The sequence below is a fragment of the Neovison vison genome, chromosome 4 (genome assembly GCF_020171115.1).
Source record: "Neovison vison isolate M4711 chromosome 4, ASM_NN_V1, whole genome shotgun sequence".
NCBI lineage: Eukaryota > Metazoa > Chordata > Mammalia > Carnivora > Mustelidae > Neogale > Neogale vison.
In genome coordinates this window covers 140,606,623-140,627,220 of record NC_058094.1, presented here as the reverse complement: position 1 = coordinate 140,627,220, position 20,598 = coordinate 140,606,623, and the positions used below count along the sequence as shown (strand labels likewise).

The following is a 20,598-nucleotide window of genomic DNA, read 5'->3' as shown; positions in this document are numbered from 1 at the left end:
GATAAATTAAACAAATAGAAAAATATAAAGAATACGGAAAAAGGAAATAAGCCCGAGGAATAAAATCTGCTTTGTTTCCTAGAAGTCAGTTTTAACCAGCATTCCACCAGCACATTGCTTGCTGTCTACTGGCTAACCTGTGTTCTGTGGTCGTAGGTCTCCGAAGAAACGCTTAGAATAACAGAGCAACATGGAAGGGAGAGAGTGAATAAATGGCTATTGATGAAGACTCTATTAAGTCTAAAAATTTCCTGTTGAATCAAAATAGTTATAAATGTATAGAAAGAGCAAAACATTCCCTTGGCCAAAGTTTGGAGCCAGTATTGAATTAACACTATTTGCTCCTGGAAGTCATATGTTAACTAAGGATTTAATCAAGACTTACTCATTTTCATGGTTATATTTATGTGTCAAAGGTGACAGTAACTGGTTGTGGCCTCGTCCTATCTCTCCATTGCTGGCACATAAGAACGGCCCGCCCGTGACGATGGCCCACCTTGAACCAGCTGCCAGCTGCAGCCGGCATTGTAGGTATAATGACAATGGAGGACAAAATTTTTCTAAAGGGTTTTCCTTCTGTCCCATAAAAGGACAAAAAATGCCACATTTGATGTCATAGATAGAATCCAATTCGCGCTTGAGCTGCAGGCTAGGTGGACACAGGAGCCTTCAGGAGTCCAGAACAGCTGGACAGACACACTGAGTGGCAAACAAAGTGGTCACTCCAACCTGTTTCCCCCAGGGCGTGGGCTCGGTGAGACCCTCGTTGGGGGAGGGGGATGTCGTGAGAGCCTTTCCTCCAGTGTTGGAAGGCTGAGCCTCCAACTCCAGCTCCGTCACGTTCCAGCACTGACCTGACGCCTGGGTAGGAACGAACACTGCCCGCCCCGTAGGATTGTGGGACGGACCGAACAAGAGCAGCCATTGGAAACCAGTTGCCCAGTGGAGATTCGAGCTGATGAAATGCTAGTGCTGGGACTATTGTCAGCCTGCCAGCTATCAGTGGACACAACGTTTCCCTGAGCTCTTCGTATTTTGGAATGAAAAGCCATTATCGCTAACAAAAAACACCCTGTAATCCTAAGTCTGACTTGATAATTCCTCTTCTCAGCCAAACGCAGTGTTTTCCTAGAGTTCTGTGGACATGCAGTTGTGAAAACACAAGAACAAAATTACAGAGAAGTGGTTTTCTCTTTAAACATAATAATTTTCACTCACGAATAGCTTAAAATGTGTTTGGATACGTTACTGAGGATTACCTTTGCTTTCTTGTTTTAAAACCACTGGTGATGTAGATCTTATATATGATGCATGGCTTTAAGTGACTTTGAAAATCCTAAGTCTTGTGTCATGAAAGACACACACAAAAAGCATTTTGCCTGCAGGTTCTAGAGCGAATGCACCATCTTCTCAAGAATGCACGGGGCGAAAGAACGGAAGTAAAGCAGACGGATGAATCACAGAGTGTGCCTGTGCCACGCGCCCTTCTTTAATTTGGGGAAGCAGGGATTAATCTCCATCTTGCGAGTTAGTGAGAATATTCTTGCATCTTACATGCACAGTATCTTTATTTTAGAAACTTCAATCACTTGTCACATAGTATGATACCATTCCAAGAACAAAAATTAGGCAGGCAGGCAGATTTGGTGCGGTTACAGTGAGATACGTGCTTTGAACAATTCCTCATTTATTTAAGTATAATAATCTTTATGTCAGTGGTCTAACTAGACTGGCAGGGTTGTGCCCCATTATAGTCCCTTGTGACATAAAAAATTGTGACTCTATCAAGGAGTCATTCTAGCTTCAAAAGCATCTTGAAAGTTATCCTAACTCCAAGAGAAAGTTTACATGGATCAAGGACGTGAAAAATTGAATTACTGAAATAATGTAAGTTAAGAATCATTTCTATCTCTGTTTTTGTAATGGTTTTAGTCTATGCCGTGATTAGAAGGTGATCAGCCCGATTCTGTAATCCATTTGATATAAGAGTCAAAGACAATTAAAAACCCCAAGTCCCAACCCAACTGGGCCCCACAGAAAGACCTTCATGGTCCTATCCATAACCCAACTCCACTAGGCCCCTGCCTCCAGCTGGCGCTCTCTCAAACACATCCTCTGAACTCACAAAACCCGAGTCCCCTCGGCACCAACTCAAACCTTCTATGCTCCAGGCATTGGACGATTCCACTCAAAGAAGCTCTGAGAACCATTTACAATTTCTTTCCTCCACTCTTTTTGTCTATGGGAATTTTGCAAAAATAACAAATTTGAATATTTTGAGGAACTGGAAGTCACTTAACATTTCAAGCAAGAAAAAATCTTTATATGCTAAAGACAAAATCTAGACTGCTTAGGTTTATCTTTTTATTTTTATTTTTTATTTTTTTTTAGATGGTTATAAACCTAGCCATGCCAGATAAATCAACTGAAATGAAAACGACATGAAAGTTCCTCAAAGAAAAACTGACCGGATATAGAGATTGCATATTAATTGTAGACAATCCCACTGCATTACATCTTCTTTTTAATGCAAAGGAAACTTCTTTCTCTGCACTTTGCCTTAGATATTATTGTTTCTCTAATGATCTTTATAAAAAGAATTGTTCTACATTAAATAGTTTAAGTGAGCTATGGAAAGAATTGTTTTTTGAGGCTCACAAGATGAATCTTTTGGTAAACTTAAATGCTTTCTTTTTTTTTTTTTTTTAAGATTTTATTTATTTGACAGAGAGACGAGTATGAATGGGGGAGGGTCAGGGGAGAAGCAGACTTCCCCGGAGCAGGGGGCCTGCCATAGGGTTCAATCACTGCAATCATGACCTGACCCAGCTATAGACACTTAAAGACTGAGCCACCCAGGCGCCCCACTTAAATGCTTTCAAGTTTGTCCAAGTCATAGATAAAACCTCTCCTGAGTATTCACTTTCCTAAAGGAATAGTTACTTCTAAAAATATTTATTTGCATGATAAAGGCCTGAACAGAAAGTTGGACAACATTCAACCTGTTGTCACAAACATTCATTGGCCATCCAGTTTATTCCATGCAGAGCGTGCTGCACTGGGGAGGGGCCGCGGGTTTTCATCAACCCCTGAAAATTAAAGCTGCTCCACCTCCTGGTGGACAGGGTATACACTGGTGCCAGAGTAGGGAATGCATTAAACATGAAGACGTAATGGATGCTCCCTCCAAGTGTTATTGTTCTGCAATATCTGATAAAATTCTGTTGGGTACAGGTACAGGTATAATGACTAGTCAGTTTGATTGTTGCTACCTCAAAGTCCAATTTGAACAGACTATTCTTCCTTCCTACTTGTACTGACAAACACAATTTTGGCTGCCTTACTCTTGTTTACATGTTGTGGGTATAGAGCAGTTTTAAGTGCCAAGACATGAAAATAACCTATGCAACAGAACATAGTACGCCCTTGTTTTGAATAACAGGAACAAAAGAGACTCCCAGTGATGTATAAAACATATAGTTTGATGGTTCGGTTCACTAGAATTTTTTTAGATAAACAGGATTCATTTAATTGGATCAAGTTATTTTTCAGAATGACCCACAGTAAAGCCTTAAAAATATTCCTACTCTTTTAAAATGCAGCCCCCAAATTAACAACCAGGCAATGAAATTGCTTCTTACTGCCAGCCACATCGTATTCAAGATAAAAGTTCACGGGCTCTGGCCCCTCCGACTCCCAGCTGACACGGGCCCTGGTCTCCGGGGCTGTGGCAGTAAGTTTCCCGATCCCGGGATTTACGGCTTAAGATAAACACATGACAGAGGAATAAAACAAACAAGCAATCGATCTGGAGGGTCCAACACAAGAATATAAACTAAGAGGAAGTCCTCTGAAATTGTGCAAATAAAACTGAATCAGATTTATTGCCAAAATTTAGGGCTCACTCATATTTCACTTCTGTGCCAGAAAGGGTTATTTATAAAAGCAGCGATAGGATGTGAATGAATAATCAGGAATAATGATGTACAATATCCAGATCGATGAGTTCTGTGCTGTGGGTCCCAAATGATGTAAACTGTTGTCCATTAGATACAGTCACAGGAATCCTGAGCCCTCACTTACCGATGTGGGGCAGGGAGGGGAGTGGCTGAGCAATGCTGGGGGCAGAGGTAGCAGAATCTTCCTGGAAGGTCAACCCCAATACTAGGCAGCTGTTTCTTAGTTCTACTGATCAGCCCAGGGTCTTTAAAGACTTTGTGTTATGCTACTTGGACCAGTGGCTTCTGACCTGTTGTGAGTCACAGACTTCTCTAAGAGCCTGCCCGTGGGGAGTTTAGGAACTCCTGGGGAGGAACACCTGCTTTCGAGACTGTTGGATGGTTAGAACACACCGGAAGAGAAGCTGCAAAAAGACCTGACAAATATGCTGATCAGAAACTTGAAAAGAAGAAATCAAAGAAGTGTGACCCACCCCAGAGAGTAAGATGATCTTACCTAAGTGTTTATTACAATGTCACATTCTGGAAAATCATAGTACAACCTAAATGGCTTCTTTAAACACCAAATTAGGGACATGATGGGACACCCTATGCCTACTACTGAGTAAAGGTGACACCTATAGCCAATAAAGGACATTACTTGGCTCTCTGAGGTTGACCATTCTCTCAACCTTCTCACAACGGTCTCAACTAAAAATGACCTATTTACAGATATATTAATTTGGGTTGTCACAAAAACAAGATCAGTGTATTATCCCAGAGAAAATGTCCTCAGATAATAAATCAGGTTTCCAAGGGCTGACTTACTTTAAGATTAAATTCCCAATTATGTTATAGAATTTGGAAGCTAAAGGTCTCTGCTGGAATTAACTTAATGAAATAGAATTTCTTAGGATCAGAAAGAGAGGTACAGATGGTCACCGACTTAACGATCATTCGACTTTGGATTTTTTGACTTTACAATGACGTGAAAGCAGGAAGTGTTCAGTAGAAACCACACTGTGAAATCTGATCTCTTCTGGGGCTAGTGGATTTGTGGGATGAGACTTTCACGATGCTGGGTGGGGAGCCAGCCACCGCTCCCCTCAGCCATGTGATCCCGAGAACGAACAACCTGTACGCTCACAACCAGCCCGTACCCACACAACATTCTGTTTGCACTTTCAGTGCAGTATTCAATGAATTACACGGGAAAATTAACATTTCCTTATCAAATAGGCTTTGTGTTAGATGATTTTGCCCAACTGTAGGCTAATGTAAGTGTTCTGAGGTAGGATGTAAGGTAGGCTGTAAGGTAGGCTGGGCTAAGCCAGTTTCGGTAAGTTAGATGACTGAATGCATTTACTACTCGAGTATTTTTGACTAATATGGGTTTATGGGGATGTAACCCTATCATAGGTTGAGTAAGTTCTGGGCACCTGGGTGGCTCAGTTAGGCATCTGCCTTCGGCTCAGGTCATGATTCTTGGATGGAGCCCCACATCGGGTTCCCTGCTCAGCGGGGAGTCTGCTTCTCCCTCTCCCTCTGCTGCTCCCCCTGCTCATGCTCGCTTGCTCTCTCAAATAAATTCTTAAAAAAAAAAAGTTGAGTGAGTTCTATTAAAGAAATGAAATAATGCACTAGACCTCTGAGATATAATTCACCATCCTATGTGTACAGGTACCCCCCTGTGCGAAGGGTGGGAAAAAGCAGAGAGCGAAGCTGATTATGGAATTATGTAGGGTCCTTTTCTGTGGACCTATTTGATTTTATCGCCTGAGGTTTTCCTCTTAAAGGAGTACATAATGAGAGGAATATGATCAGTCAACAGAGACAGTAAATACAAACACATACATAAAACATCAGTGGTAAAGATCCAGGCAAAACATTCATTTTCTTTTAAGAAATTCTGGAATCATAGAGCTGAGGAATTTGTCTTGGTGTATTGATGGGAGATATCAAGGCAGAAGCACAGGGAGATACTTCCAACGGAAGAGCATTTAGCTTATTCCTAAAGCCAGCCAGAGAAGAGATCGTACTTTTATCACAGAGAATTCCAGTGTTCCTTGTTTTACCCTCCACTCATCCACTTTCTGGACGTGCCAACCAAGGGACTATGAGTGTCGTTTCTCCTTGGGGCTTTCTGCAAAAGCTGCCTCTCATCTCTCTCCTTACCCTAAGTCTTTCTTTGTAGATCCCGTCCGTGTAGCTACCTGCATTTTAGCTTCCTGAACTAAGTATGTGATCCTATCTCTCCATGTTTGAAACATGGATGGCTCACCTCCGCCCACAGGGAAACACTCTTTCCTTAGCAAGACATTCGTGGTCCTTAATGATCATTCACATCTGGCTTCACCTTCCTCTTTGGTCACATCTCTGGGTAAAACTGAAACATCCTGTGGATTTTCAAAGCCCATGCCTTTGCTTATGCCTCCTACCAAGAATTTAGACACCTCAGTCCCCTGACTCATCTGTCCAAATTTATCTATCAAGGGCCAGTTCAATATTACTATTTTCGTGAAATTTTTCGTGATCTTTTTGGGCAAAACAAACAGTTCACTCCTCTATGCTTAGATAAAATATTGTTCAAATTACTAGTTTATCTTCTATTTTTACTCTTCTTTTTTATTTATGTATTTGAGAGAGAGCAAGAGAGGGTGAGTGGGGGGAGGGGCAGAGCAAGATCAGTGAGCCTGACATGGGTCTCGATCCCACAACCCATGAGATCACAACTTGAGCCAAAACCAAGACTTAGTTGCTCCACCAACTGAGCCATCCAGGTGCCCCCATTTTTACTCTTTATTTTACTCTTTATTTTTAATGTGTTGGTCTCAGTGGTCCCATTTTAAGCATATCAAAGACAAGGTCTTACTGTCCTGGTACACAGTGCCTTAAAAAGGCTGGTGCATTTTATGGGGTAGATAGACCTTAGATGTTGAACTGATGGAATTTGTTATAGTCATTTTGTTGCTGTTGTTCTGGCCAAACTTAAAACTTGATTTTTTTTTACATCTTCTTCAGCTGTTCCTTGTTTCTTGACTGCATCGGTAGTGGTGGGACAACTCTGGTGTCGTAATTACACACGGAGACGGTTCTTCACCAGCCCCTCGGTGCCCAGCTCTGCTCTGTCCTTGACCTGTTAGTCTCTCCCCATTCCTGTACCCCAACTGGTACTCCCAAGAGTGTTCTGATGGTTGGTCCCAAGTAAAGGCTTGGGTAAAGCAGTGTCCATCCATCAGCAACACTGGCCCAGAATGCAAATCCATTGGCTATGTGTTTCCAGATCATTTCTACAGGTGCCTTCACAGGTTGATGCTCTAGAATCCCAGACCCTGAAATTATTTAAAGGGACACAAAAATTGCACAGATGCCCCTAAACAACTACGATTCCTACACAGACACTGAAGGCTTTACCTGAACGAGGACATGGATCCAGATAAGTGATTCCTAAGGATCTCAGTGTCCATGCCCAACTGAGGCATGGCAAGGGAGGGGGTGAGTATGGCCCAGGGTAGCCACTAGATTGTTCTGGATTCTACTTAGTGGTTTAAATGCTCCTTTTACAATTCCACATTTGTAAGTTTGGGTTTCATTAACATCTCTTAAAATCTGTAAGAAAAATTAAAAAAAATGTACACTCGGATGCATCTCTTTTCTCCTCCGATTAGAGATAACTGAAGACACGAGGGGCCGATATCCCCAGAGCTGAGGATATCACACCTGTTTTTTCTCAGCGAGCCATCTCGGATTCTTTCATCCTCTTATAAAGAAAAAGTGAAAAATCATAAAAATAGAAAAAATTCGCAGAATCATAGAGAACTTTCCTTTTTCTCCTCTCTCAGGGAGTATCTATAAACCATATGGAGAAGAAAAAGAAAGAGAATAGAAATCATTCTGTGCTCCAAAAAAAGAGATACTTTAAGGAAAGAAAACCCAGGATAACAAATTATTTCTTGAGCAGTTAAAAAGTCTTCAGGCATTTGCCCTCACTTTATACAAACGATGTTCAATGACTAGTGCACTATTAAAAGAAGCAATGTAGAAAATAAGGTTAGGGTTAGGTTTTTAAAAATCACTTAAACCCTATTTCTCTTCTTATCTGAGAGGCTAAATTCAGCATCAGGGGCTTCGTGAACCTTCTGACAGTCCATTTTTGCTTATCTCTATCCTCATAAGTAACTTGCAATCCAATTTAGTGACATTAAATGGTACAACCTAAACTATTTTAATAAGGATTTCTCTTAATTGGTTTTAATTCATTAACATCAGTGGGTAATTTTTTTTTTTTTTCCCATTGAATGCATGCCATCTTCTAAGGCGGCAAGTCAGTGGGAAACGCAGGCTCCCTCATGGACCGCCCTCTTACAGCACAATTAATGGGGGCTACTGACTCCGGGCGGAGCCCGGGGGCACGTCCACGGCTTGGGGAAGGAGGCCAGGCTTTCTGTGGAATGCTTTAGTAAAAGGTTACCAGGGGAACAGAGCAGGGAATTATTGTAACACAACCAAGGACTTTAATTGAGATCTAATTAAGCCAGGCAAGGCGCACACATGGAAAGGGGAGGCATCGATCTTTCCACAACACTGTGGAAATTGGGAATTTCCACAGCCTCGTTCTCTCAAGTTAAACGTACACAGATCCCACTATTAAGATTACTGAACGTGGCTATCGTTCTTCAAAATCTAGCTGACCTACAGCTTATCATTTACCAAAGCTATAAATATAAGCAGATATCTTTAAAAAATAAAGTAATAAATAAATAAAAATCTGAATTAGACCTCCCCACACAATATCTGAGGAATTTCACACAAGGCACTTCTTTCTCTTGGTTTTCTTCTTCATGCCTGTTTGTACCCCGTCTGTCAAAGTCCAAGACCACCCCTGGCCAGAGGCACTCCACAGGGAGACGGTGCCCTGTGTCGTGTCTCACAGCTCTTGAAAAAGCTAACAGATCAACCAATAGCCAAGGGCCAAAGATGGAGGGAGATCTTCGGGACTGCCTTGGGGGAAAGACCTATCCCAGGGGAATCAAGCACTGCTCTCCCAACACACCTTCCTCACCCAGCAAGCTGAGAAAAACAAAGGAGAACAAACATACTACAACACTATGCCTCAAGGAAAGAGACAGGTGCCCTCATGGTAAAGACAGGATGGATTCAGACAACTGGGTAGAACATGTAGGCTGACAGCAAGGCTTGCTGGCAGGGATCCTGGTGGGGGGCGTGGAGACTGTGGGTCCCAGGACAGTTAGGGGGCATCACTAAGCCGAAACGCCGAACAGACGGTGTGGTGTCGCGTCAGCAAAGAGGACACTGTGTCTACAAGGAGTAGGGCTCAATCAGACGAGAATGGAGAGTTTGGCTGATCCTAGTTCTTACAGGCCGCTGGCAGCGTGGATCGCATATTTCTGAACCCTGAGCATGTGGTGTGGCCAGAGAGAGGATCTGTGACACTCCACGGTTTGGGTCCTGTCTGATCCAGCCCCAATCCCGTTATTAAAAGTGAAGATGAGGGTCTGCGCCGGGACTGGGTCTTGTGAGGAAGGGTTAGCAGAATTCAGTGTGTGGCTTTCTCCTTGTGGAAAAGACTAGACATGAATTTTTGAGCCAAGATCTACGAAGATCTTCCCTTCCGTTTGGTGTTTGAAAGCTCATTTTGTACCTTTTTTTTTTTAACCCATGCTGCACTTCGCCATGTTTAACATTGCAAATTTCACACATGTATAAAGTCATGCAGATGAATGATTTTACCTTTGCCTGCACCTACATCAGGTGGAGGAATACCAGCTTTAATGAAGGGAAACAGAAATAGGACACTATATAGTTAGATGTAACACACCCATGAGCATGTAAAGCGATATAAAAACACTTATTAAAATGCCAAAGCATGCAAGAAGAATGAAGGGTCAGGTACGGGGACCAAGATACGCTGGTGTCCCCAAACTTACACAGCAACCAAATCCACACATGCCTTAAGGTGCATTATTCATATTTTCCTCTTATGGAACAAGGCTTAGGGTATGTCAAACCCATTCAAACCCATTTGCGGGTAGAAATATCAATTCCTCATGCTAAGGAAGAAAATCAAACACATAACCCTCAAGTAATTCTACGATTTGGCAACATGCAGAATCAGAAAATCTTCTATAAAATGTTTGGACATTTTCACTGAACCGAAATTCTTTTCAAAATAATTTTTTTCAAGTTGGAAAGGAAGTATTCATTCCTTTTCTTGGTACTCTGATGAGACTATTTTGCTTTCCTGGTACCAGACGGCATACCAAAATACAAAGTCCTGTGCCCAAACACAAAGTAAATGCACTATTTTGTAACAGTTTCGTATTCCTCGCTAGAAACCCTCAGCCAGTGTGTGGCCTAGCATACTATCTTCTGGTGACCTGAGACCAGAACCAGAAGGACATCTATTTATTTGCATAAGGATGTGCGTGGATGTGTGCATGTGCTTGACTCTATCGATGTCAGGATGGGAGTTTACAAAAAAGTGTTTGCATCAGCTGGGTAAGATGGATTCTCCGTGGGAAGAAGGAAAGAGAAGGCATACACTCGGGGGAAGGACTCGGGTCTCATAACACTTAGAGTTACGTGAATTTTATACATACCCATCTTACCTTCATCCACGTTTGTCACTGCCTCCTCTGTTATTTGACTTCCTGATCCTGCTGCTGTTTGTGCATAGAAATAAAACTTATACCGCGTGCTGAAATTTAAATTTTTTAAAGTCCACCGCGTCTTGTTGGCAGGAATTTTCAGATCCACCAGGGGTCCCAACTCGTGGGTGCTGTTAACTGGCAACAAGAAGTAAAAGAGAAGTGCATCCCTCATTAATTGCTATAGGAATACTATTTTTAAAAAATTTATTTGACGGAGATCACAAGTAGGCAGAGAGGCAGGCAGAGAGACAGAGAGAGAGGAGGAAGCAGAGGAAGGAAGCTCTCTCCCCGCTGAGCAGAGAGCCCGGTGAGGGACTTGATCCCAGGACCCTGAGATCATGACCCGAGCTGAAGGCACAGGCTTAACCCACTGAGCCACCAAGGGGCCCCTTCTATAGGAATACTATCATATTCCTATAGAATACTATCATATTCCTATAGGAATGCATCAAGCAACAATGTTGAACTTGGATTACATTCCCTGTATAATCCTCTTCACTCCTTGCCTAATGTCACTGTCATTAGCCGTTTACAACTCCGACATGATCGCCAACAGGGGGAAATAGATTCCCCACCCGTTTCTAAGCAAGGGGAATTTTACGGCTGAATTCCAATAGCATTTCTTTTCTCTGTGTTTTGGCCGGTGGTGTCAGGTACTGATAATCCCAAACTTGTCCTCAGAGGCCTTGTGCCAAAGGAACCCCTTCCTTTCCCTTCCTTCCTACCTTCCTCCCTTTCTTCCTTCCCTCCCTCCTTTCTTTCTTTTTACCATTTTCCAGTTACAGATAAGTAACGCCTACCTAATCTAACAATAGCCTCCACCCCACGCTCAAAGGTCTGTAGGATTCTACAGCTGCTTGATTTTCTATAGCATGTATGTCTTTAGAAAATCTGATGTGAAGTTCCTTCTAGAAACATCAAGGGAAGGTCTATGCGTATATTCTACAATGCTAAAGAAATAACCAGTTTGACTTTTAAGAAAACAGCTAAGTTTTTTCCTTGTGAAGCCATATTCCTCCCTTTCCTTCTCCCAATAACTTACTTGGTTGATATTTTAAGGTGTATTCAGTCAGAATGCCATTCGGGCGGCTCGGTGGGTCCCATTCCAGAGTGAGGGAGTCTAGTGTCGGGTTAACAATCTTCAAAGAGGACGGAGCACTGGGGACTTAGAGTGAGAACACAGAGTCAACAAAAGGGTTTTCGGATGTTTCAAAGTGTATTCAGGGGACACGCTGTAACACGTTCGCCTCAGTCACCGAGGTTTTCTGTAACTCACTCTCCCTCTCTATTCAGCCAACACTGCTCTACCAGAAACCCACGGTGAGAACCCACCCAGCTATTCTCTTCCTCTTTTTCCTCATCATTTCCATTCAGACTCATTCAAGTCATTCTCCAAAATACATAGACTTTGCCTTTAGATGGATCCAAACCGGTATTTTTAAAGGAGATGGTACTTGTTTTGTGAATGGTGTCTTAATAAAAGCAAAGTGGTGACTAAATGAATCTATTCTAACCAGACCTTTGAGTAGACACAGCTGTGTTCTGGGCTATTAAGAACTGTTTTCTCCGACAAACCAGGTGTCTCCAAACAGCCAGAACACCCTGCCTGCTGGGCTCTGGGCGTGAGCCAGCCTGCCCAGGTGCAGAGTGGTTCTCATCCGGAGAGCTGACAGACGCCCAGAGTCTCGTGGTGGTGGACAAAAGCCGGGCGCTGGCAGATTGCTCCCCATTCCCCCCACCCCCTGGCTCTGAGGATGACCCGCAGGGTGTCAGGTTCTCTATGGCAAAGGCTGGCAGATGACCAGAGGACACGTGCATGGTCTTCTTCACTTCCTCATGAGGGTGATGGATGAGGCGGCTCTCCCTCACACTCCTCTATGCATCCACCATATTTCCAAGGTCCCTTAATGGCACCCCTTATCTCTCCCGTCACTTTAGCCAGAAACCCAGGCGTCAACCTGAACTTCCACCTCTGCCTCATTTCCTCCATCTCCTGGGACACTACATCCTGTCAGTTCTACCTCGTATGTCGCAACCACATCCATTCCCTACTTTCCCTTTACCACTTCCCTACTTCTGGCCCTCGGTGGCCTTTGCCTGGGCCTAGAAGAGTCCTGGCACATAGTTCTCCGCTTCCCCAAGCCCCTCATCTCAGAATCTGGCGATAGCCAAAAACCCTCTCCAGAGAAATAAACACATATTGTATATAAAGTTGGGGGTTTGTGGAGCTCCTTAAACCCATTGACCGCCCCCCCCCGTCCCCCGGAGACTACAGTCTTCAGGTGAAGAGCCTCCGGCTTACAGGTTAATGTCCATAGCATATAAGTCCATCCATGGTATGGGTCCTCCTTCGCTGACCTTCCTCTCTTTCCTCACCGTTCCTGGCTGCACAACTTCCAGTTCCCTGAAGGAGCCATGCTGCTTTGTACCATTGTGACTGGTGGGCACACTACCTCTTCTCTTCTTTATCCTTTAACTCACTGGTCATCTCTACCACAACACCATCTCTACCACGACACATTCCCTGAACCATCTCAAGGAGGTGTGTGAGGTCTCACTAAGAAAGCCTCGAGAGGAAGAGGTCTTTAACCTCTGAAGGAGCAATGGCCCGGGGACAAGCAATTGTCATAGGACAGGAGCTGGGACAGGATGACCCTCAGAGAATGTTGGTCAGGTGCCAACATCGCGAGCCCTTCAAAGGAGCCAGGACCCATTTTGATGTTGAACTACTTGTATCAAAAATACCTAAGGAATCCACAGAAGTTATCTGGCTCATTTTAAATTATGAGCTTGAAGCAAAATTCAAATGGGTGAATCCTTGACTTTCTTACTCCGCTGTCCTTCTCTCCCTCACCTGCTAGGCTCCCGTGTCCCTGTGCCCAAACTCCTCGTGCCCCAACCCTGCATTGATGGCCCTCCCTCTCCCCTTCCAATGGCCCCTTCTTGCAAAGCTTTTCCTTCTCTTTGCAACCCATTTTGTCAGACTTCCAACCTTCTACCTTGGCTCAACTTCAGCAGGAATGATGAAGGTGCACCGGGAAAGAAGTCAGCTACAACTGACAGGATTATTTGTCTTCCCAGTGTTTTTCTTAGGTTAGCACATCAGTGCTCATGCTTTTCAGATGAAGGAACACGAGGTTTAGAGAAGTTGCAGAACTCCCTTCAGGTCAGAAAGTTAATGACCCAAATAAACATCGAAGTAGCAAGGTTTGGAGTCGTCTGACTAAGTGTGTAGAAAAACTTTAGTCAGGAGAGGGGAGCTCGGGGCAGCCTCCCACGTACCCACTGGCCACACATATAAGCTGAATTACACCTTTGTGGGGCCCCTTCTATCAGGCAAAGTCTCTCAGGAGGCGCCGAATGTCCTATGATCTGAGTCATCACGTCCGCCCCCTACCTCCTTCTGGAGTATTAAAGACTCTGTCGGGGCTGGCCGGGCCCTCCCCTTTCCCATTGACCACACGGACGTTCAGTGTGTAGTGGCTGAAGGGCTCCAGGCCAGGCAGCATGCCGTGAGTCTTGCTTCCCTGGAAAGTGAGGATCTTTTTCTCAATATGGCGTCTGTTTCTCTTAGACGAACTCTGTGCCTTCCAGTAGTAAATCTGAAAGAGCAGGGGCAAATGTCAGCATGGATAAGGGAGCAAATGAGATTCTTCCCGCTCACGAAATTCAAGGCTTATGCTGTGTCCTAGGAAAGGTCCTTGGTGCATGTTAGAAAAAGATTCCTGGCAAAACCGAGAGATTCTGATTATGAGGTGAGATGGTAGAAACCCAAACCTACTGAAGGAAATGGAACTGAGAACACGTGAGGTAGCTAGACTGTAGACCACTGGGTTGGAGGAGTGTGAGGGAAATAAATGGAACAGGATGACACCCACACAGATCTCTCTAGAACATAAGGGAAGGGAAGATGATGGAAGGATTGAAGCGTTTTACTTGTATCAAATATTCTAAAAACGAAATTACTGGCCAGTATTTGCATACTTCTCCAGAGCTAATACAGTGTCACGTGCAATAGATCATTTAATTTAATCCTAAAAGCCATGGTAAAGATTTTATTATTATTATGCCTTTAGCACAGATGAACCCCGGGACCGCCGAGTGCCTTGCCCCCAGCCACTGGACTCCAAAGCTGTGGTGGATCCTCCACTCCAAGTCTAGGGCTTTCTCACTATGCCAAATGGCATCACTTTTTCAAAAATACATTTTTATTTTATTTTATTATTATTATTATTTTGGGGGGGTATTAAATGGCAGGCACAGGTTTTGGAAAAATGGGTAAGTGAAAGGTTGATTAACATTGGTTAAAAATCAGAACTGCTGCTTAATAAATTCTCTTAAATTCTTCTTAGAATTTTAAAGAGAAGTCGACAATCCAGCAATGTTAGGATAAAAAAACCCAACGTGGACTACGATGCAGTGCCTAAAGTGATCTCTAGGGGTCAGTGTTAATGAATCAAGCTGTGACTTTCTTCCTGGGTGCAAACCCAGCTCTGGGCCCAAATCTCTACACATTAGTCTTTCTGGGCTTCCCAAGAACAAAGATTAGTGATGGTCATAAGAATGACCCTTTTGGGACTATATGAGTTTGATGTATAATCTGTATGATTTTTTAAAAATGCATATTATTTTCTGAATATTTTTGTGTGTTTAATACACGTGGTCAGTATTGCTTTAAAGCTACGAGCATTTGGTTGTATTTTCATTTCTTAAAGACTAGTTTTCCCCATTTTGTGCCTCCGTTATTGTTTAGTTGGAAGAATTTTAGGTCACCTGTGGGAAAAAGGGAGAAAACAGGTTCTTTTTTTGCCCCCACTTGGATGCAGTGAGGTTTTGCCTCTGCTCTGGCTGGGGTTCTTGAGACCTGGCTGTTCCAAGGTAATAAGCCAGATGAATTCTCAAGGCCTACGACCAAGAGAAGTGCATCCAGCATTTGCTGAGGGCTTGTTCCTACAGAAAGAGTGCAGAAAAAGCTCCCTTCACTTGCCCGATAGCCTTGCAGGTGTCCTCGGATACTTTTCAGAGGTACGGGGTCCCAGTGCACCTCAGCTAAGGTACTGTTCACCACGTTGACACGCACATTTCCAGGAGCCACCATTGGGACTAGGGAAAAACAGGAAAGGGGGCAGAAGTATCAACGTTATTTTGAATTTCATGCAAAAATGCCACTAAAAACTTTGGCTTGAAGTATGACCCAGCTTTATTCTATGGACTACCAAGGATTGAGCGTAGATTTTTTTTGGTATCTGCTCATCTGACTTGGTGAGAATTATGTATCTTTTTCAAAAGTATGAACACTTGGCATTCTGAACTTATTATTTTTTTTTACATAGCAGGCTGTCTGCATGCTGGAACATTGAGCAAAATAACGGCCGCCTGTGTCCCTCCCAACCTAAGCATCCTCTAGAAATGGCCTTGGCTTGCATCTTGGTAAGTCTGTTTCACTGGTATCAACACAAGTATCAGTGAAACAAGATCAAACACGTACGGTCTTCTCCAGAATGCCCCATGACCACGGCTGGCTCCGGAGCAAAGCCCACGTCATTCAGAGCCTGCACCTTTATCAGGTACGGAACGAAGGTTGGTGTGCCCGAGACAATGTATTTGGATACATTTGCCACCACCACAGACGTCCACTCATCGTCTCCATCTTTCTGGCGCCAGCTCACTTTGTACTGAAGGCCTGGCCCATTAGATTCGAAACCATTCAAGGGCTAGAAGAGAAGCCAAATCATCAGAGCTTATAAAACAGATAGACTGAGCAACCTTTTCCTGGAACACCATATTCAGTTCCCAGACTTAAGGAAAGTGAGCACTGAAATGCTAAAATGCCAGCTATTAATGTCCTCCAGGGACCATTTATTTATTTATTTATTTATTTATTTCCCCATTAGTGATGAGATTCAAAGCTTGTTTGGGATCAACATTTCAAAGGTTGTTAATTTCTATCTTGAAGTTGTAAATACCACGTAAGCCTCTCAAACTCGGGCTCCACAGTCAAGGGTGGGTGACTTAAATCATTTCAGTTACATAGTTTCCTTTATACATTTCTGTTTGTGGGACAGTACATCATTGTCTATTTTGCTCAGAGCCAGAAACTTGTGAACTGCTTCTTTCTTTCTTTCTTTTTTTTTTTTTAAAGATTTTATTTATTTATTTGACAGACAGAGATCATAAGTAGGCAGAGAGGCAGGCAGAGAGAGAGGAAGGGAAGCAGGCTCCCCGCTGAGCAGAGAGCTGATGTGGGGCTTGATCCCAGGACCCTGGGATCACGACCTGAGCCAAAGGCAGAGGCTTTAACCCACTAAGCCACCCAGGTGACCCTGCTTCTTTATTTAAAAAAAAAAGAAAAAAAGAAAAAAAGAATAAGAAGAAGTTGGCTTGTCGGGCAGCTGGCTGGCTCCTTTGAAGGAGCGTGCTACTTTGCTACTTTTGATCTCTGTGTTGTAGGTTCAAGCCCCACAGTGGGTCTAGTAGAGATCACTTAAAAATAAAATCTTAAAAAAAAGTTGGCTTGTCAGTCTATCCTGTTTTACACATCTGTATGTATCTAAACGTGTACAAGTATGTATGCATATAAATGCGCATGCATAGGTTTCTTAAAATAAGTTTTAAAATTGCAAAAGTGAATATATGTTACTTTTCCAAATCCAGAAAATACGGATAAACCAGAAAAAGAGAGAGAGAGAGAAAAAGAGAGAGAGAGAGAGAAGCAGAAGCACAAGCAGAAGCAGCAAAAGAAGTTGACTACTTGGAATAACTTGGTGCATGTCTTCTAGAAGGTTCTCTAAAATTATGATAATACCAGCTAGCATTTGTTAATTTATGTGCTAGGCACTGTTCTAGGGGCCTTCTATGTATTAATTCCTTTAATTGTGTGAGATTGGTTCTATGACTAGTCCCATCACACAGATACATAATGGTGATGTTAAGCAACTGACTAAAAGTCACACAGTAAGTGGCAAAGCTGGGATTTGCACTCATTCATTCGGGCTCCAAGCATCAAGCTTTTAACTGCTACACAATAATGTCTCTTAAAGAAAGATACATAATGTATATTTTTCCCCCAAATGGATGAAATGGGATTTGATTTTACTTATTTAAAGATTTTATTTATTTATTTGAGAGATAGATTGAGAGTAGAGAGCATGAGAGGGGCGAGGGGAGAGGTCAGAGGGAGAATCAGACCCTCTGCTGAGCAGGGAGCCCGATGTGGGACTCGATCCTGGGACTCTAGGATCATGACCTGAGCCGAATGCAGTTGCTTAACCAACTGAGCCACCCAGGTGCCCCTGAAATGGGATTTTAATACAGACTTTGTTTGTTTGGAGAGAGACAGAGAGAGAGAGAGAGTGAGCATGCAAGTGGGGGTGGGGGAGGACAGAAGAAGAGGGAGAATCTCAAGCAGCCCCTGATGCAGGGCTTGATATCACATCCTTGAAACCATGACTGGGGCCGAAATCAAGAGTCAGATGCTTCACTGACTGAGCAACCCAGAAGCCCAGTGTTTATACACACAGTGTTTAAAAACAGCTCCGCCCTGCCCACAATCTTAGTATATGTGCTGCCGAAGCGAGCACCCGCCCTGCCCACAATCTAAGATACACTGAGGAAAGCTGAAGGCTTCATGCCAAGCTCACCTTCCAGGTGATCACCAAATTATCAGGCTCGGATCCTAGTCCTTCCACAGCCGTGGGATTTGTATCAGGTTCTGGAAGTTAAGCAGCCATATGTGTGTAAGTTTCGGTCTTTTCTCTCAACAGTGGAAGACGTCTCTATTTCATTTCCTGTCACAGAAGCCCCGCTTTACCTGCGGCTTTAGTCAGATACTGTTCCGATGCCTCACTGGGCAGGCTCCTCCCGAGGCTGTTCACGGCCATCACTCGGAAGGAGTAGTTCACGTAAGGCGACAGCTTCAGCTGGGCTGTGGTCTGCATTCCAGAGACCTCAGTTTGGTGGTGCCACAGCCCTGACTCGTGCATTGCATCTTCATATTCGATGATGAATTCTGCCCATGAGACACACACACACAAACCCAAGACAGTGAGGTCAGCCACCAAGGGCAGGTTTGAGGATACCGAACACAACGATCTAACAAGAGTGGCCAAACATGAGTTATTTCACCTTCAAGAAAAATTCTGTAAGAGCATTTTGATTTAAGAGTTCTATCAGTATCTATCGGGGCGCCTGGGTGGCTCAGTGGGTTAAAGCCTCTGTCTTCGGCTCAGGTCATGATCTCAGGGTCCTGGGATCGAGCCCTGCATTGGGCTCTCTGCTCTCTTTGCCTGCCTCTCTGCCTACTTGTGATCTCTCTCTCTGTCAAATAAATAAATAAAATAAGAAGAGAGTTCTATCAGTATCCTCAATATTTAAGCATGCCCAGTAATATTTAGTACTCTTTCTCTGGAATGCTGAGTTGAGTTACTTAAAACTCTATTTTTATTTTTTACTTTTTTGAATTTTATTTTATTTTTTTCAGTGTTCCAAAATTCATTGCTAAAATTCTATTTAGATGTGGTCTCCAGATCCTTAGGAAAGTTTCAATAAATGAAAAGACAGTCAGGGTTTTTTGTTTGCTTGTTTGTTGTGTTTTTTTTTTTAATAGCAGGAGAAATTAAAGATTGTGAGATACTACTTTCTATTAAACAGACTGGCAGCAATCAAAAGTTTAACATACCTTTTGACTATTACACAGGGAAACAAGCATTCTCCTATTTTCTTTCTGGGAAGGGTAAATTGACACAACTTCTACAGAGGACAATTTAGAACATCTCATGGTAATCAATTCAGATAGCCTTTGACTGAGGAATGATAATTCCTACCAAAGTATTTTGAATACATGTGCTCATGCATACGCAGGAGGAAGAACGCACATTACAGAACTGTTTGCAGCTGAAACAAGCTAATTGCCAGCCACGTAAGTGTTCATCACCAGGACACTGATCACATAAATTATGGTGTATCCACATAGTGGGATATCCTGCAGCTGTAAAAACTGAAGGGGGCTCCTCCATATGCCTCTGAAAAGGAAAGATTTCTGAGCTTCATTGTTCAGTGTAACCAAGTAGGGTATAGAACAGTGTGGAAAACTTGGGTAAGAGGGCAAAGATGGACTGTAATGTACACACCTATCTGTACGCTTGAATATACATGTACTCGTCCCAGACTATACACACTGACAACACTGGGGTCTGGGAGAAAGTGGCAGAGAGAGGTGGGAGGAAGACTTACTTTTCAGGGCATGCCTTTTGCATCTACTAAAAATCTGTGGCATGTACCTGTTTTACCCTGGTTTTAAAAACCAGGTATTTAGATATTTACTAATTGCCTATAATGTGCCCATGTGCGGTGGTGTGAATTACAGACACAAAGACAAAGTAGAATGCTCTGTTTTGCAGTGCTTCAAAGCTAAGTAGCTCGAGTCCTGTCTTGGAGCCTCTCTTTGATTAATACTCTCTGGAGTTTTGTTGGCTGTACCTTTAGAACACACAAAATCTGACCACAGGTGAGCGAGGTACCTCCGTCCCTGTCGGCTCTATGCCAAGCCACTGTTCTCTGTCTCTCGTGTGAATCACTGCAAAGCCTCCCAACTCATGAGTTCCCATATTTTCTCAGTGTCTCAGTAATTTTCTTCATGGTTCCCTTAGGCCAAAAGAAATATCTAACATTTCCATGTAAGTAGTTAGGGCCATACAACTTAATAAATACTCATGTTTTCCCAACTTACGACCTCTTTGGCACTGCTTCTCGAACCTCGTGAAGAGATTGGCCACCACGTTCCCCACTCCCTGTCACACACTGATTTTCACGTGGTCCTTGCTTTTTACCATAGCAAAGGCTTTGCAGGAATGGCATCATCTTCATACAGTACCACAAGAGCATGTGGGAGTGGATAATTGCCTTGAGCTTGTATTTCATGTGGCGTCTGGCAGAGGTGACTGTTTTTTAAACATCAGCATTTAAAAGTCAAAAACTGTAAACATGCCCAA

General features: G+C 43.2%; 1 protein-coding gene across 15 annotated transcripts in view; it reads right to left on the bottom strand.

Moving 5' to 3' along the window:
* NRCAM (neuronal cell adhesion molecule) overlaps window positions 1–20,598 on the bottom strand; it is a 268,258-nt gene that overhangs the window by 14,593 nt on the left and 233,067 nt on the right. For 7 of the 15 annotated variants that reach the window (XM_044245786.1, XM_044245791.1, XM_044245794.1 and 4 more), the window contains 8 exons: window positions 18,420–18,617; window positions 18,250–18,320; window positions 16,098–16,323; window positions 15,597–15,712; window positions 14,007–14,211; window positions 11,652–11,774; window positions 10,559–10,744; window positions 9,690–9,725 (listed from right to left, as the gene is read on the bottom strand). In XM_044245786.1, coding sequence (XP_044101721.1) covers window positions 9,690–9,725; window positions 10,559–10,744; window positions 11,652–11,774; window positions 14,007–14,211; window positions 15,597–15,712; window positions 16,098–16,323; window positions 18,250–18,320; window positions 18,420–18,617 — 1,161 coding nt within the window. The remainder of the gene's footprint in view (window positions 1–9,689; window positions 9,726–10,558; window positions 10,745–11,651; window positions 11,775–14,006; window positions 14,212–15,596; window positions 15,713–16,097; window positions 16,324–18,249; window positions 18,321–18,419; window positions 18,618–20,598) is intronic. The other 8 variants (XM_044245792.1, XM_044245797.1, XM_044245799.1 and 5 more) reach the window with 2 other exon arrangements.